Raw genomic sequence first — 19,614 nt, forward strand, 5'->3', positions numbered from 1 at the left:
ACACTTTATTTCCTTCTTTTGAGCACATTGTGTGTATATATGTCTGTATGTAAAAGTTTTTTTAACCTCTATTTTTCGCTGCAAACCACAATTCCCACATAGTAAATTTGGGAATATTAATGATAAAGTAATAAAGGTTATATTTTAAGAATTCTTTCATTTCAGTGCGCTCCCCACACAAGTCTCTTTTTCCTTCTGTTTCAATTTTTTTTTATTTAAACTACAAATTGTATTGTTATATATCTTCTTAACAGTGCCAGGACTAGTAGATTGTGTAAGAGGTAAGAGCCTCAGAAACTCTGCACTGTCTACACCATGGGTCTTCAACCTGTGGCCCTCCAGATGTTGTGAAACTACATGTTCCAACATGCATTGCTACATTTTTTCCTATAAGAGCATGCAAAAAAACCTCAGGGCATGCTGGGACATGTAGTTCCACAACAGCTGGAGGGCCACAGGTTGAAGACCTGTGGTCTACACCTTTACCTTTTTTGTTATATAGTGGGATTCTGGCAAACTTTACAAACATGTTGTAGAAGGACATGCATTGAGGACATTGCAATGTATTCATCTAACACATGAACTGTTCCTTTGTAAATCCAGGTTACGCGTCAGTCTCCGAATTCTTATGTAGTCATAATGAGCGGCTCTTATGTAGAAGTTGATGTGCATAGACTGAGTGATGGTGGCCTACTCCTCTCATATGATGGCTGCAGCTACACTACATATATTAAAGAAGAAATTGACAGGTAACTCTTTGTTTTTCATCTTTGGACTTTTTGGACGAGAAGAGGCAGCAGGTGACACCTGGTAGAGGGTCACAGGTAGATGCAGTTGGGGATGGAAAGGCACAGTGTGAAAGGAGAAGGTGACAGGAGAGGTAGTGGGTGACAAGGAGGAAGTGGGGTATTTGGGAGAGGGAAGAAGGGATATACTGCGATGGAGGAGTCAGTGAGACGATGGGGGGACACTGGGCTGGATATATGGGCACTTTGTGATTTGGGCCACTGGGCAGGGTGAGAGGGGGGATCATTGTGACTGGCAAGCTGGGGTTTTCTAGATGTAGGAGCAGTGCGATGGATGCAGCGGGCCGTTGGGGAGGTAAGGCAGCGAGACCATTGGCCTGATGGATGGGGGGGGGGGGGGGGGGTTCCGTAACACAGTGGCGTAGAGTGCAGCCAGGGCACCCGGAGCAAGCTCATGTCATGGTGTGCCCCCCCTTCCCCCATATATACACAAATGCACAAAGGCCACCCTCACAAATAAATATATAAAATACAAACTCTCTCTCTCTCTATATATATATATCTATATCTATATATATATATATATATATATATAGATATATATATTGTCCATGGATCCGTACACTCATCAAGGGATATGTATAAATGCGGGGTGCTCCCCATAGGAAGAAATTTTCCAACAATAGCAACAAGTCAGTTTTTTTAGGCCAGAGATGGCACTCACCACCACAGCAGGTAAAATTGCTTTTTAATAAGAGATGTACTCAGGCATGGTCAACGTTTCAACCCCGGAGGGCCGTTTTCAAGACAGGTACAGGTTTTCAATGTGTCACCACAGCAAGCCAGACAATACAGATATATATATATATATATATATATATATATATATATATATATATCTATCTCTCCCATACCTGAAACCCCTCACTGTGCAGCCTGACGGCAGCTCCTCCTCAAACCCCCAGAGCAGAGGTCTGACAGACCTATGTACGAGTGAGCAGCGCTGATTCACTCCATGGGGATTGGGTGAAAACCGGACCGCCAGACTGCCGACCGGACCAGCTGTGTCCATCTCCCTGCTGCCAGTGGCTGATCTTGCAGTCACTCAGTCTGGGAGCAGCAGAAGCAGCAGCTGAAGGCAGCGCTAGTCCAGGAGCAGATCTCAGTCTGGCTGCAGCTACGGGGAAGGGAGACGGACACAGCTGGTCTGGTTTTCACCCAATCCCAACTCCATGCTCTCCATAACTGGCACTCTAGTCTATACATGACGGCGCTGCACAGGACACAGCAGGGGGTGCCCTGCAAACCTTTTGCACCACCCTAGCTCTGCCGGTGCCACCCTAGCTACACCTCTACCATAACGGTTGGTACACTGATCTGGAGAAGGGGAAGACCATCGGAGCACTGATCTGCTGATGTTTTCTGCCTAGTCCCACATAGTCCTTGTAACAGCAGCCTCTCCCATGCTGCATCACCACTGCACTCAGGGGCGGGCTGGGCACGGTGTCATGTGCCCCCCAGGCCGCTCTAACATGAGTGCTGCGGGCCACGTCCGCTGCTGCCTTACCTATTTCTCCACTGTCGGCGGCCATGTTCCTGTAGGCTTTTAAAATATGCCTGCGGCTACAGGAACATGGCCGCTGGCCTCCACGGCTACGTGGAGGAGGGCCCGGCCGCCCGTTCACTCTGACGCCCAGCACTGCAGTGACAGACGCTATGTGAGTAGACGTCATGATGATGACGCCGCCCGCCCATGCATCTGTAGAGAACGTAAGTACTGTAGGAGGCGATGGAGCAGGCAGGCTGGACGGGGAGACGGGGACAGTGTGCCCGCAGCAAGCAGTGTACAAAACCTGTAAGACGCAGCAGGAGGACAGCCAGAAACAGTAAGTGACTGAGGATCAAACTCGCAAATAAAAAAAATATCTGTTTTCTGAGCTGTCCCCCACCCCTGTATAATAATAATAATGATGCCATGACACCACAGGCTGCTCCTCCTGTATAATAATTTATGTGTCATGGCATTACTTTTATTATATTATACAGGGGGAGCAGCCTGTGGTGTCATGGCATTATTATTATTATACAGGGGGAGCAGCCTGTGGTGTCATGGCATTATTTTTATACAGGGGGAGCAGCCTATGGTGTCATGGCATTATTATTATTATACAAGTGGAGCAGCCTGTGGTGTCATGGCATTATTTGTATACAGGGGGAGCAGCCTATGGTGTCATGGCATTATTATTATTATACAAGGGGAGCAGCCTGTGGTGTCATGGCATTATTTTTACACAGGGGGAGCAGCCTGTGGTGTCATGGCATTACTTTTATTATACAAGGGGAGCAGCCTGTGGTGTCATGGCTTTATTATTATGCAGGGGGAGCAGCCTGTGGTGTCATGGCATTACTTTTATTATACAGGGGGAGCAGCCTGTGGTGCAAAGTCATTACTTTTATTATATAAGGGGAGCAGCCTGTGGTGTCATGGCATTATTAATAATAATAATGCCATGACACCACAGGCTGCTCCCCTTGTATAATAAAAGTAATGCCATGACACCACAGGCTTCTTCCCCTGTATAATAATAATGCCATGACACCACAGGCTGCTCCCCTTGTATAATAAAGTAATACCATGGCACCACAGGCTGCTCCCCCTGCAAAATAACAAAGCCACGACACCACAGGCTGCTCCCCTTGTATAATAAAAGTAATCCCATGACACTACAGGCTGCTCCCCCTGTATAATAATAATGCCATGCCACCACAGGCTGCTCCCCTTGTATAATAAAAGTAATGCCATGACACCACAGGCTGCTCCCCTGTATAATAATAATGCCATGACACCACAGGCTTCTCCCCCTGTATAATATAATAAAAGTAATGCAATTACACATACATATTTTATACCGGAGGTGCAGCCTGTGGTGTCATGGCATTACTTTTATTATACAGGGAGAGTGGCCTGTGGTGTCATGGCATTATTATACAGGGGGAGCAGCCTGTGGTGTCCTGTCTTTTACGCAATGGAGCAGCCTGTGGTGTCCTGTTTTTTTACGCAAGGGTGCAGCCTGTCGTGCCGTGTTCTTTATGCATGAGAGCAGCCTGTAGTGTCCTCTTCTTTATGCATGAGAGCAGCCTGTAGTGTCCTCTTCTTTATTTATGCAGGAGAGCAGCCTGTGGTGTCCTCTTCTTTATGCAGGAGAGCAGCCTGTGGTGTCCAGTTCTTTATTTATGCAAGGGAGCAGCCCGTGCTGTCCTGTTTATTTATGCAAGGGAGAAGCCTGTGGTGTCCTGTTCTTCATTTATGCAGGAGAGCAGCCAGTGGTGTCCTCTTCTTTTTTTTATGCAGGTGAGCAGCCTGTGGCAGGGGTGGATTGGGACGCCGGGAAGCCAGGCACATTTTCAGTGTGCGGTGTCCCGCATCCCTCTCAGTGGTCCAATGCTCTGGACTTGCACTGCTAGCACTATGCAGGGATATGCTTCCTAGTGGAGGGTCTTGCTATCCCCCTGCCTACTACATTTCCTAATTGTGTTGGGATCTGGCTACCAGCAGTGGCAACTCCGTCCCTCCTCTACCATCCACTGCTCTGCCAGCTCCCAACAGCTGCTGCTCTGTCCTCCGCTGCACCGGCTCCCCTCTGCTTCTCCTGTCCCTGCACTCCGCTTCTTGCAGACAGACTGACATCCTGCAGCCTTATGCCCAGCTATTTGCCACCTAATTATAATGTTAAAATTTATTTCTAAAAGACAGGCCTCATCTGCCACTGCTGAGACTAAGTGGATGTTGGGCTTCCAGAGATAAAACATAGTGAGCTTTTAACATTAATTTTCATGTTAGTAAATGTGTGTTATAGCCCTGTGAGCTAGTAAATAGCTAGTAATCAATTAAGATCAATTTTTAATTCAACTAAATAAAATTACCCAAAATCGACCTTTAGTAAATATATATTTCTCTTTCAATGGTCCTGGTGACACAGCTCAACATTGGCATGTAGGAGGGTCCGTAGGAGCCAGGCACCTATCCTAAAGCTTTAGGAGTGTAGGCTCCTCCCCTTCTGCATCCCAGACTCCTCAGTTCGATTTAGGTGCCCACTGGAGTGGGTGCTATTCTAAAGGGCTGCTGGAGCAGCCGAAGGATTAGAGTTAGTTAGGAGTTTTTTATTTTATTAACTTTTACACTAGCTAGGTAGGCACAGTGTGAGGATTCTCATGGAATCCTCACACTGACAGCACAGCAGGAGCTGGCAGAAGCGCGTCCTGTCAGTTCACTGTGCACAGGGGAGACACTGTCTGGTCTCCCTGTGCAGCGCTTACAGCTTCTATTAAGAAGCTGCCTGGACTCCGGAGCGCTCTGAAACCGGCTTCACGCTAGGTGGGGATCATGGGGGACAGGCGCTCCGTGATGGCTGTGGCCATTTTCTGCGGAGCTTACACACTGAGCTCCTGTATGAGAGGACAGCAGTGTGTTACAGGCATGTTCCAAGTGGTCCCCAGCAGAGGGGGAGACACAGGAACTTGGAGATCCTGCAGTGGGAGCGGCTGTCTGGGGGTTGTTGGTGCCAAAAGCCACGGACCCCACAGCAGCAGGGACTTGGTCTCTTCCCTCACTCTGTTTTGGCGCCAGCAGAGCTGAGCTGGCTGACAGATCCTGGCAGAGTGATTGGATTTTCTGGGCATCATTTTCCCCACTTCTGAAAGCTTCAGACAGATAAGTGACTGTGGTACATTGGCTCTGTATAAAACGCCTGTACTTTGTGCACTGTGACTGTGTTACTTTTTGCATCATGTCTGAGCAACAGTCTGTGGCTTTGGGGGAGGGAGCCCTTAATGCATTGTGTGCTTGTAGTGTTTGTACACTAAAATTTGTCCCTGAGCAGATGGCCAAGGGGAGCTTGTGTATTATTTGCGCTGGTGTGAGACCCATGGGCAGTGAACCCCAGAGGGTAGAGCAATCGGAGCCTGCGTGGGCCAGTGCCCTGGGCAGGTCTGTTAATGCCTTAGTGCAATTGCTGGACAGGCAGAGTGAAGGTTTACAGGATTTATTGGAAGGGGCTTGGAAAACGCCTGATAAAAGGCTTCAGATGCCTAAGAGATTTTTAAGTTTATACCCCATGCCTGAGGCTCATGAAGACCTCTGGGAAACAGTTCCGGTGCTAGACGCTTCTGTGGCATAGCTTTCTAAAGCCACGGTGCTACCTGTCCAGGGGGGGACAGCCTTTAAGGACCCCGTAGACAAGAACTTGAAGGTAACCTCAAGGCAATATTTGAAGGGGTGGGCTTCACTTTACGCCCTCTTATAGCATCAGCCTGGGTCTCTAAGGCCATGATTGTGTGGGCCAAGGACTTATGTACAATTTTGCATGCTGATCCAGGTGTGTTACTGCTTGCTGAGAAGCTAAAAACAGCTGCGGAGTATGTACTTGAGGCTGAGGAGGAAGCTCTTAAAATGGCCTCCAGAGTATCCACGGTGTCCGTCAATGCCAGGAGAGTGCTTTGGCTTAAAGCCTTGGAGGCTGATAATGAATCAAAAAAGGCCTTAGAGGAATTAGCTTTTAAAGGAAAGCTGTTGTTTGGTTCAGAGCTGGAAGAGATTATTAAGCAAGCCACGGGGGGGCAAAAGTACCTTCCTTGCGGCTCCTGCAGCTAAACAGGCCTCAAGGTTTTCTGCTTTTAGGCCATCCTTTCGGCCCTCCCCTAGAGGGGGTGCGTCCTTTCTAGGACAGTCCTTTAGGGGAAAGTTTCAGTCCTCCAGGGACGGATGTGGACTTGATGGCATCAAGGTTAAATCATCAGGTGCCCAGGTTCTATGCCAGGAGAAGAGATCCACTGGCCGAAGCAGTGGATGCAATGACTTCCCCTGGGAGGGGAATCTGCTCTATGCCTTCCCGCCGTTTCCAATGCTGGCGAGAGTGTTGAAAATAATCCAGTCCCAAGGAAATCCGGTGATTCTTGTAGCTCCAGATTGTCCAAGGAGGTCCTGGTACTCGAGGCTTCAGAGATTGTCGGTGGACTCGTGGCGTCTACCTCTGAGGTCAGATCTGTTAAGCCAAGGGCCGTTCTTACACCTGGATTTAGCTTGGCTAAATTTGACGGCTTGGCTATTGAGACTGCCATCTTGAAGAACAAGGGTTTCTCGGAGGCTGTGGTTAACACCATGGTGAAAGCTAGGAAGTCAGTGTCTTCAGCTAACTATTATAGGGTCTGGAAGACCTATATTAGGTGGTGTGAAAGGCAGAAGTCGCATACATTGCGATTTCGACTGTCTATATTGCTGGAGTTTTTGCAGGATGGTTTCTCGTCTGGGTTAAGCCTTCAGTCACTCAAGGTGCAGATATCGGCTTTGTTGATTTATTTCCAGAGAAGGATAGCATTGTTACTGGAGGTGCAAACTTTCCTGCAAGGGGTTTCACGATTGAAACCTCCCTACAAGCAACCAGTGGCTCCATGGGATTTATCGCTAGTACTTGAGTGTCTTCAAAAGGCGCCTTTTGAGCCGTTGAGGTTGGCTGACCTTAAGTTCCTTACATGGAAGCTTGTATTTTTGTTGGCAGTTGCGTCAGCAAAGAGAGTATCGGAGTTGGGAGCATTATCCTGCAAGTCTCCTTTTCTTATATTTCATGATGACAGGGCTGTTCTTCGAACAGCACCCCAATTTTTGCCAAAAGTAGTCTCTGCTTTTCATTTGAATCAGGAGATAGTTCTGCCTGTGTTCCAACCCCCAGAGGGTTCAAGGAAAAGGGACAAATTGAGGAATTTGGACGTTGAGCGCACCTTGCGCATTTATGTGGACAGGGTGAAGGGTGTCAGGAAGACTGACACTCTGCTAGTCTTGTATGATGTGCATTGCTAGGTGGTTGCATTCCGTCATTGCCTTGGCATATACTAAGGTTGGTAGGCCTGTTCCGGCCAGGATAAATGCGCATACAGATGGGGCAGGTCCCATCTTTGCAGGGGATGGCGCTGGCGTCGCCAGCCGCCATCCCCCGCCAGCGCCATGGCGATGGTGAGAAGGGGACGCGCGCGCACGAGAGGCGCGCGCGTCCCCTTCCGACGGCGCTTCCATCCGTTCCCCGGGTCCCGGCCGGCTTGCCGGCGCTAACCCGGGGTCCCCGCCGCCTGCCAGCACCCCCCCCTAACCCCCCCTAACCCTGTCCGTCTCGCGTGTCCGTCCGTCTCGCGTGCGCGTGAGACGCACGCGCGTCTCAGTCTCCTCGCTGGCGTGGCTGCTGGCGGGTCGCCAGCGCGTACGTTCTGGCGACCCGCCAGCAAGGATGAGAATAATAACATACTGTACCACCAGGTCGGTCGCCACCTCTTGGGAGGTTCGACATTGGGCCACAGCTGAGCAAGTTTGCAGGGCTGCCACTTGGTCATCTGTTCACACTTTTGCCAAATTCTATAGGTTTCATGAGTTCGCATCGGAGAACGCATCATTCGGGCGAGCAGTGATGAGAGCTGCAGACCTGAGCGTACCCTCCCAAAGGACCGGCTCTGGAACGTCCCAATGTTGAACTGTGTCACCAGGACCATTGAAAGAGAAAAGGGATTTTTGTAAGAACTTACCATTCGAATCCCTTTCTCTGATATGGTCCTGGTGACACAGCGATCCCTCCTTTACGCTCAGTGAGTATGCCAGTGTTCATGATGTTTCATGTTATATATGGTTGAAAAGTTATTTTTGAAATTGTGCATATAATATGTGCAGGCGTTTGTACTGAGTACATTAGTATTCCAGTGGCTTTGCAAGATTGAACTGAGGAGTCTGGGATGCAGAAGGGGAGGAGCCTACCGTCCAAAATCTTTAGGATAGGTGCCTGGCTCCTACGGACCCTCCTACATGCCAATGTTGAGCTGTGTCACCAGGACCATATCAGAGAAAGGGATTCGAACGGTAAGTTCTTACAAAAATCCCTTTTTAAGACATTGCTAAGACAGTTGGCCACCTGATTAAAACATCATTTCTAAAAACCTTGGATTGCCACTGCTTTGTTCTATTACCGACATTTATGATAATCGTGTAGCTCTATTTAGTACCAAAACTATCACTCAATTCATTGAACAAAATAGAAGTAAAATAACACACACCAAGAGAACTACACACAGTTCAATTTTAATTGAATCACACTTTATTCTTCTTGCACAATTCTTTACTTTTAATATATTTCCCTGAAGTAAAAAAAGCATTTTATTAAAATCTATTAAAAGTAAAATTTTATAGTACTTTCTATTCAGTGTGCCACCAACAGACTTCTTTGTGTTCTTCTTTTTCACATCTGAGTAGAGGTTTATGAGCAGCTTGTCACTCATAATATCCAAGTGTATGGCCCTTATGAAGTGTTTTTGCTGCAACCGACACATCAGTGGCCATTATGTGCAATGGTATGCATGGGACAACCCCTGTTCTTTCACAGCTCACTGGTTACACACTCTAGTCCTTGGGTTGCAGTTATGGGGGTCTTCCATGATGAGTTGCATTCCTGCAATTACCATTGTTATTCCATGCATTAATGACAAAAGGCACAGTGGATTTAGGGACCTTCCTAACATCTGTAATGCTTATCACAATCATACCTTCGATTGAGCAGCCTACCGTTCTCCCTTTTTTAAATTATTTTAGCTTTTTACAGCAAGCCATTTCCTTAGCAAATTATCTAATTAGTGCCACTATCCATTTTATACCTTCTCGAATATGTGCCTGCTGCAGGAGCATACCAGCATGTCTGGTCACTTTTGTCTACATAGTGTATAAGCCCCTGCTGATTGAGGTTTAAGACCGGACACCATCCTAAGTAATGGTGTGTGCATAATACACTAAGTGAACTAGGGATAAAGAACTGATGGCTGTTGATGGAAGACCCTCTTGGTGGCTCAAATGGTCTCATTAATAACAACTATGAACTCCCAGCTTAAGTAAAACTTTAGCAAGCTCATTTTATTGATGGGAAACCAATCAGGAGTGGTCTTTCATTTTAGCAGAAGTTGTGGGTTCGGGAATGCTTAAGTCAGGCGCCAAGTTGCATAGGCAGAATTGAAGGGCAGGGGTTTTTCCTCTTTCTTTTTTTTTTTTTTTTGCCATTTTTACTGGCAGTAAACTGCAAGGGGTAACTTTTGTATATTCTATGCGTATTAGATGAGAAAAGGTTCTTCAACTTTTCTTAATCATTTATTTAGTCTTTAGTAAAGACTTTGTGTGTAAAATCGCCAGAAGAGTGCCAATGACCAGTGTCTTAGGCACACTGCGCAGTTTAGAAAGTACAAAGTTGGAGGGAAATCTCCTCTAACCTGGCTTACAATAATTTATATTAGCAATGGTTCCAATATTTATTGGTGGGTGCACCTCCTCCAACAAGCAATTTCTAATTTATAAATTATATTATCCTTATATAGTGGACATACTATATGGATGGGAAGGACGATTTCTATCAGTTATCAGTTATTAATAAAAATTATTACTATTAAAACTATTTCTACACAAAATAAATTGTATGTGCAGGCAGCAATCCGTTTTTTATTTAAATATTGTATGTATAAACGTGTGTGTGCGTGTGAATACATCCTTATTAGCCCTCTTTTGATGTGGCAAACTTTACATCAGGAATAACTGGAAATTAAGGATGTTATTCGATTAGCCACTATGCCTTTTTTGGACAAAGGAAAATGGTTATATGTGTGGCTTAACAATGCATATGTGACTGCTAAGACTGTACAACATTACACAATGCCTATGTTTTTTGACAGGTACCGTGTCACTATTGGAAATAAAACCTGTGTTTTTGAAAAGGAGAATGATCCATCAATCTTACGCTCTCCTTCTGCTGGCAAGCTAATACAGTATGTAGTGGAGGATGGAGGTCATGTCTTTGCAGGACAGTGCTATGCTGAGATAGAGGTATGGCAGAGCAATGATTGTTGATATTTTGACCATCTATTACAGTTTCTCTTTGTAAAGGATATATGTGTTATAATGTTACTGTGCATTACATTACAAGAATATAATGTCTGTATACATGTAGCAATCCTATTAAGCATGGGGCTTGGACCAGAGGGAAGCTTCATGAAACCAGGGTTTGCTTTGCATTGAAAAAAAATAACCAAAAGACTGCTACAAACCATGGCAGTGATGGTACAGATATAGGAGCAGACACATCACTATAATAAATTACACATTTTATCACATGATGAACCAATTCAAAATAATTTTCTAAATGCAAAATAGTATTTTGATGATGCGTGGCAATAGAATTGCAAGGGACCTATTTGGACATCAATGAGTTTATAGAATCACCCTGGAAAAGAAACTTCACGATGAGAGCACTAGTGTGGTGGTGTGCATTTACAATCACCCAGACACTAATCAATGCCCTCTGTTGCTCTGACCTGAATAATGATTTTGTAAGAGTGTTTAAGCCAATTTTTTTCTTTGCAAACATGACAAAGGGAGGCTTTTCTGACTCTGATTGGTTGCTCATGGCAACATCCCATCTTCATTAGAACACCCATCTCAGTAAATAAACAACATAGTATCCATAGCTGTAGAGCACACATAGATGATTTGCTCCTCTACTCTTCAGTTTTGACCATACACTGCGTAGTACAGACTTGCAGTACTTTGCTGCATTCTGTTGTGAATAATCAATTGTTATTTATTTTAGGTGATGAAGATGGTGATGACCTTAACAGCCATGGAGTCAGGATGTATCCATTACGTGAAGCGCCCAGGGGCTGTTCTAGACCCTGGTTGTATCATTGCTAAACTTCAACTAGATGATCCAAGCAGGGTGCAGCAGGTAAGGTATTATTGTAATGAAGGTTAACATAAACAAAACCCTTACGGTCCTAGTAAATCATTTACAATCTCTCCAGTATCACTAAGTAGCTACTTCTGTGCATGCCAGCCGATGAGACTGAGAACTCTTAACATTTCTCTTGTTCTCAAAAAAGAAAAAAAAAAGCTTTTGTTTTTATTTATAAAGCCTCGTGGCAGTTTACTAATTATAATATCATCATTCTCATATTTGCTACTGTTTTGTGAATGATACCCCTTTCAGACCACACTTTTTACCAGTTTTTTTGCCATTTTTTTACCGTTTTTAATTGGTAATTTGTGCAATCTGAAAGGTGCAGAGTGAATTTACCGGTTCTATTGAACTGGTATTTCTAATGCCCCTTTCAGACCGCACTAAATAAACAGTATTTTGACGATTTTTAACTGTTTTGAAACAGTAATCTGTGCTGTCTGAAAGGTGCAAAGTGATACCGTTTCCAAAAAAACGGTTTTTGGAAACGGTAAAAAAGCAGAGTCCTACCCATTTCAGACCTGTTTTTTTTGGTGTCACAACGGATCTGAGACGGTATATTACCGTTTTAAACCCCTTTCACACTGCACATAAATACCAGGTCTCAAGCAGGTTTGCAGTGTGAAAGCAGGACAGACAGTAGCTATAAGACAGCGTAGTGCATATGTAATGAGCCACTCATTACATATGTGCATATGTAATGAGCACAGTGCATATGAATGAGCCGCTCATTACATATGCACATATTTAATGAGTGACTCATTTCATATGCACTGCACTCATTACATATGTGTATATGTAATGAGCGTCTCATTACATATGCACTGCGCTTTCATAGATACTGCCTGAGTCCTATATACCGGTTCAGAGCCATTCACACTGCATAAAAAAACATCTCTGAACCAGTATATAGGACTCAGGCAGTATCTATGAGAGCGCAGTGCATATGTAATGCAGAGCCATTCACACTGCATAAAAAATGGCTCTGAACCTTGTAGGACTCTGCTTTTTAACCGTTTGCAACCGTTTAACCGGTTAAGAGCTGCAATGTGAAAGGGGTATTAGTAAGTATATTGGGACAGCACTGTGCCTCCCCTCATTTTAATGCTGGAACTGTAATAAGTAAAATTTTGAATGAATGAAAAAATTATTAGTCCAAAGAGTGCCCCACGATAGGAATACTTTTCTCTCTTTTTTCGCTAGGTGTACAACAACTAGGTCGACACCACTAGGTTGACATGCATGAAGGTCAACATGACTGAAGGTCGACAGGGTGATTAGGTTGACATGGGATTTATCACTTTATTTGAGCTGACCTGTGCCAACAGGCGGTATTTCATGCCCTACCATCCACTAATACATGGTGGGAGAATAAAATAGTCTGCCAAGCTTAGCGAGGCAACGTGCCCAAAGCATGGCGAACAGACGCGGTACACTTTTTTAGTGCCCATGTCAACTGTGTCGACATTCGGGCATCTCTTGCATGTGCGTCCCTGGTGGAGGCTTGCGGTTGGCAATCTGACCGCCAGACCCCCACTAGAAGAGACGGGCTCCATCTGTACCAGTGGAAACGGTGTGCGGGTTTTCTCCTAAATTCTGTTATATATCATACAGTATATTCATGTACAGGGTGGCACTCACCCGCATTCTTCAAGCAATGAAATGATGGACCATACCGTGGTCTTACAATTCCAATGTTTCAAATCTTTAATATGATTTTCCCTGACAAAAAATCATATTCAAATTTTGAAATGTTGGCATTGTAAGATCACGGTATGGTCCATAATTTCATTGCTTTAAGAATCCGGGTGAGTGCCGCCCTGTATATGAACATATTTTCAGTCCGTCTTGCTGCACTCTTGTGAAGGCACCCAGGTAACTACATTATATTTAAGGAGTGCCGACTATTACCCCACACATATAAAAATAATCTATATCCAGAGACTTAAATTTGTAACCTGCCTTATTTTTTATATGTAAGTGGGGTAGACAGGCTGTAGACAACAGGAGAGAGCCTGCGTGTTGATCTCTACTAGAGCAGCATGCCTCTGTATGTTCCACATGTTGAGGCCAGGATAACGCCTCCTTCCTCCCTGCAGCCTATGCACCCAGCTAATCACTGAGCCGCAGGCTGCTGTGTCACACGATTGTACAGCTGAGCCATCGCTCAGCTGTCCTGTCCTTCTAAGCGGCGCCTGTCAATGGCGTCAGCAGGGAACCCAAAGCGCAGCGCCACTCTGCCTGTCCATGCAACAGAAGCTCAATTATTTTTATCGCTCCCCACAGACCCCACAGGCACTAGCTCCCCCAAGCCACTGCAGGGTCTGTATTGTTCCCCCACTGCAAGTTAGGCAGCCCTGCCTGATGCCGGCTGAACTCTAACTAACTTTTTTTTTAAAGGGGCAGTCATTTACAAGGCAAAATAATGCCTTTTAAATGACTGCTCCTTGTATGAAACCTCCTTGTTCAGCCAGCTTCATGCATGACCACTGAAATTGGGCTTCATTATATCCCGCTCATTATGACAACTCAAAATTCTGAGCACTGAGGGGAAATTTGTGACCTGGTCTCTTTAAGCTTCAATATTAATTTTTTTTAAATTGATTTACACTCTATAAATAATTTGAAATCCAATAATGAAAACCTGTAATTCATGGGGTAGATTTATGTAGCAGTGATAAGGGAGGAGAAGTGGTCAAGTGCCTGGTACTTTATTCTGGCCAGGCCAATCAGCTCCTGACTGTTAAGTTACAGGCTGGGTTTAAAAAGGGGTAATTTGAAGCGGATTGGCCGGTGATAAACGGTGGTCAGACTTGTATTTATTGATTCATGAGCTCGGTATGCAGCCTCCATCAGGGCATGAAGAAGCCCTGTAACAGTACATTGCATCCACTGTATCGCAGCACAATCTATCACTACATTATAACTTTGGCCTTGAAATCGGCCCTTTTGAATATTGGTGAACGACGGATTAAGGCTACACACTGTTTGTTGTGCACGATATAAAACGGCCTCTGAATGATACCTAGCTGTAATCTCTCAACTACCTATGAAATAAGTTCAATTAGGTGTAGGAGAGAAAGTTTTGGATACATTTTCAACATGGAAAATTTAAAAATGGACTTTCCAAGGCTTGGTTCTGGATTACTTCTGTGAGTGCACTAGTCCACGTTTGTGCATAATACTGTACACCTAATTTATTACTTAATGTTTATTTTATAATTAAAGCTTTTTAACAACAGATTTAGAATAAAAGGTAAATCTGACTTCTATTCTCTGGACTTTTAAGAAATTGAATAGTGCCAATTTGAATTGAGTACAGCACTTCTGTAATCCTCTAATATAAAAAAATAATTTCCTTTTGGAGAAAAGAGCTACATAAATAAATTATTACTACTACAAATTGTAATGTATACATAGTGTTCACAAATTTGTATCTTTATTTGTGGATCACGAACTGAGAGGACTACAAAAACAATCTAGGAAATGTGAAAATCAAAAAGAGTCGGGTATGGTATAACACACCGACAGTCAGGATTCAGACAGTCATTAGCCCAATGTCGGAATCCCAACTGCCTGGACTCAGACAGCAGGGGAGCGCAACGAGGCCCTTTGCGGGCTTGCTGCGCTCGCCATGCTGCAGGCACAGTGGCTCGCCACCTATTTTATTCTCACTCTATGTGGGTCGTGGACCCCCACGAGGTAGAATACCCACTGCCCATGTGTCAGACTTTTAGCAGTCGGGATTCTGACGTTGGAATGACTGTCGGAATCCCGACTGCTGGTGAGTCCTCTGGTACCCAAAAATGTCCACAGGTTGATGTGACACTGCATTTACCATCAGTATAGCACAGTACAGACTTGTATACATTTATAACTTTGTCACAACAACATACAGTACACTATGGGGTTGGTTGTGCTTTATGGTTCTGGAGCTTCTCTAACCTCCTAAAATGAATATCTCTTGTCAAACTGTGTGAAAAATACCAATCTTGAAATGAGAATACACCACGGGTAATCTCACACTTTAATTGGTGGTTGCATTGGCAAGGATGGGCTGATATACTTCTGTAATTATTGTCAGTCTCCAAATGCTCAGGAAAAGATTACGGTAGATTTAGAAGAATTTAGTGTGTACCAAACAAAAAACATAGACATTCTCAATTATTTTTGTAAGTGGTACTCAGGTTCTAAATCTAGTCGATAAATAATTGCACATTAATTTATGTCTGCTGTTCTTAAAATTTAGACCCCTAATCTTGTAGTAAGGAATGAATACTATGGACACAGCTTTTGATATAGCCAAAGATATCCCAGAATAAAGCTTTGTTGGTGTACATATAACCAGGGCTATTTTTGTGCAGGCTCTAGCAGGAACTGTGGCCCTTTTTCTAGTTCACTCTTTCTGACAAAATATTTCTTAGATAGACAAAACCATGCGCACTGCAGGTGAGGCAGGTGTAAAACCCCACCCAAATCGAAGGTACTTCTTTACTTTCACGGCGCCAGCATGGCGCCGCGCGTCAGAGTCCCCTTGTGGGGCTCGCTTCGCTCGCCCACGCTGCGGGCTCGGTGGCTCGCTACGCTCGCCACGCTAATTAAAATCAACTCCATGCCAACATGGATAGTGGAGGTATGAACTATCCATGTTGGCATGGCGTTAACTTACTTTATTTAACTTAATTAGTGGCGAGCGTAACCCGGAAGTACGCGCGGCGCCATGCTGGCGCCGTGAAAGTAAAGAAGTACCAAATCTAATTATCTCTGCACAAGTAACACCTGCCTCACCTGCAGTGCACATGGTTTTGTCCATCTAAGAAATATTTTGTCAGAAAGAGTGAGCTAGAATAAGGGCCACAGTTCCTGCTGGAGCCTGCACAAAAATAGCCCTGCATATAACTATATAGAGCATAATTCTACAATCCAAAATTCACAAATACAAATTGCTTATGGTTCAAAAGAAAATTATTTTCACAGGAATTAGGTGAATAATAAAATATAATAAGCTACGAGGTACTCAGTGCTAATAAACTGAAAAAATAAAAAGAAGAAAAGGTAAAAATATTGGCAGGGCCTGTGTCCCAATGCTTCTTGAGAGACACCTCTCCGCAGCAGTTATAAATATTCTGATATATGTTTCTGGCGCGCCACCCACCCCCACAAACTGGTAGGCAATATGGCTACCAGCGCTAACAGTACCCCAGAGTCATTTTTTTAATAAATTTTTAAAATGATGGGTACAAATTAAAAAGAGGGAACACAAGGAGGGGGGGGGGGGGGCAGGAAATAATAACATCAGTGTATACAAGTCCACCATTGAGCGACACAAACACACAAAACGTCATTTGCATGGCATATTACATAAAGGAGCAAAGCAAAAAGCATCAAAACAACATAATAACAACAGTAGTTAATCACAACTTGGTGAGTTTAAAGGTGCCCACACACGCACCGTTGCCGGCGGTGAGATGCTGTACGATGGGGTGCGCGCTCCCGCGGCACCTCATTGTACAGTACAAAAAGTATGTGCTGCACATACTTTTTGTACTAGCTTTTTCTAGCATAGCATCGTATGCACAAGGCATACGATGCGATGCTATGTGTGCTAGTTAAGCCCACAACGCATGCCGGAATCGGTGCGTGTGTGGGCTCCTTAAGAGATTAACATCTGCAGGTGTGCTATATATCTTTGAATGACCCATCTCATCTCTATATTTACTCTGTACTTTATCTGTACTTTGAACCTTGCTGTAACATTTGCAAATTTCGCCATTGTGAGATAAATAAAGGAATTCTATAAGTAGCCCACACCAACCATTTCATATGTAAGGGGTTTGCAGAGGAGGACTACTCAAACTCTGCTATCCCAAATATATCAGAGTCATTTTAAAATTAGGGAGTTTGCAAGGGAAAGCACATTCCAGAAAGGGTGTGTGGCCTTGCGGCAAGGGTTGTGACTGGCAGGAAAAGACTAGCTTATTCCCCAGTTTTGCACCCTGCACGCCAAGACATTGGCCACTGCAGGGGGGGAAAAAGTCTGATTCTTGGCCCATTTTTTGTAACCTTTCTGCTTCTAGTAATGCACTTTACACATTATGCCACACACCATAATGCCCATTGCACAATATGCCACACAGTTATTGCCCATTACATATTATGCCACACAATGTAATGTCCATTACAAATTAGGCCACACCGACCACAGGGCCTGTGCTAGGTTCCCTAGTGCTCTAGGCAAATTGTCTGCCTACCCCCCCCCCAATATGCAAATGCCCACTTTGAGGGAGATATATAGAGTTATTTATATTGCGGGTAATAGCCTGGCAGTCAGGATGCCAGTAGTCCGTATACCAACGCTGGCATCCTGATTGCTTTCACAACACAAGAAGCAGGACTTGCCGCTGGAATATTGACAGTTGGGGTGGTGGGGTTAGGTTTCGGCACTAGTGGCAGGACTTAGGGTTTTACTGCGGCAAAAAGAGGCTTAGGGTGAGGGGGCAGCAGGGTTAGGTTTAGGCACTTATAAAGGGAGGTAGGGTTAGGATTCTGCAAGGGGGGGGCATCCATACAGATGCAGCTGTAACACAGGGGGGAGATACTAATCGAGTTGTCTGCAGCTGTGGTCACCAGACAGGAGCAGGAACAGTGGGTAGTGGCAACCAGGGAAGGATTAGAGTCAGCCAACAACACCCAAATCCCACACTGGTCTGAGATGAGGGGGGGGGGGCAGGAGCAGCACTGTGGGGGGCTGGGTAGGGTTGCTGGGGTACAGGGTACCATCTGCCCCCAGGACACTAGGGGGGGGTAGAGCCCCTGCACCTCATGCCTCCTCCTGATCCCCCCTGGGTGCAGCTATATTGCTAAACTGTTTCTGTGCCTGCAGATAAGAGTCCAGCGCTTGGGTGGACACACTGTGGGCAGTATGGCTGGATGGAACTGCAGAGGGAGCCAGCTGGTAACTCAGGATGAGTCACCAGCGCTGTCCGCACAGTGGGATTCTGCTTGCACTGTCCAAACGGCACTGACAGGGGGACCGCAGGTTGACAGCAGCTGCACGCTGCATTGAGTTTTCATGTGTCTCCCAGCCGCCGGGAAGCGTTTTCACATTGTTATGCGGCTAACAGGTATGCAATACAGCGCGCAGCGGCTGTCAGTGGGCGGCCCCAGAGTTGTGAAACTTTAGTGTCCTGGGGGGCAAATGGTACCCTGCCCCCCGACTACAGTGCTCCTCCTGCCTGGTGGCCTCCCCCCATCATCTCAGACCAGTGTGGGATCTTGGTGCTGCTGGCAGGGCCGGTGGAAATTATATAGGCACCCCCCGCTCACCCGCTGGGGGGGTAGAGCGTGTTGCCGCTGCCGACATGTGGGGGGGGAGTGGATGCGGCCACCGACGAGTTGTATGGGGGAGCCGTCGCCATCCTGCTCTGGGCAGGGAGGGGGTAGATGCGGCCGCCGAGTTCCACAAGAGGGCCGCTGCTGCCTGGGGGGATGCGGCACTGCCGCCGTGACGCAAAGGGGGTGGGTGCACCGCCGACCTGCTCCAGTGGAGGGGGGATTTCTATCCATGATCTGCCGCTTACCTGGCTCCTGGCGCCACTGCTGACCTGCTTGAAAGGTCCGCCCTCCAGTGGCCAAATGCCTAAAGCTGCCTAGTGGTGGCGCCGGCCCTGACCGTCCACTGCACAATAAGCCACAAAATGTAATGCACCTTATACATTATGCCACACACCGTAATGTCCATTATACATTATGCTACACGGCGTATTGCCCCTTACACATAATGACACACACTTTAATGCAGATAGTGAAAGAACACAGGAAGGCGGGATGTCGCAGCAGCTCCTGCGAAAAAATTCAACATTCCGCGGCTCTTTTACACTGCTATCGTGGAGTCCATTCTATGCTCCTCTATTACAATCTGGTATGGAATGGCCAATGAATCTGAAAAACGAAGCCTGCAAAGAGTGGTGAGGACAGCAGAGAAGATTATTGGGACGGCCCTCCCCCTGTAAGAGAACAATACTTAAGCAGGGTCAAGAAGCAAGCTGGGAAGATCGTGGTAGACAAAC

At 45.6% G+C, this 19,614-nt stretch overlaps 1 protein-coding gene across 1 annotated transcript in view; it reads left to right on the forward strand.

The window, feature by feature from the left end:
- Window positions 1-19,614, forward strand: part of ACACA (acetyl-CoA carboxylase alpha) — a 551,747-nt gene that overhangs the window by 45,899 nt on the left and 486,234 nt on the right. The window contains exons 6-8 of the mRNA XM_083173207.1: window positions 604-749; window positions 10,488-10,638; window positions 11,402-11,536. Coding sequence (XP_083029333.1) covers window positions 604-749; window positions 10,488-10,638; window positions 11,402-11,536 — 432 coding nt within the window. The remainder of the gene's footprint in view (window positions 1-603; window positions 750-10,487; window positions 10,639-11,401; window positions 11,537-19,614) is intronic.

The sequence above is a fragment of the Crinia signifera genome, chromosome 2 (assembly GCF_055691185.1).
Source record: "Crinia signifera chromosome 2, ASM5569118v1, whole genome shotgun sequence".
In the NCBI taxonomy this organism is placed as follows: domain Eukaryota; kingdom Metazoa; phylum Chordata; class Amphibia; order Anura; family Myobatrachidae; genus Crinia; species Crinia signifera.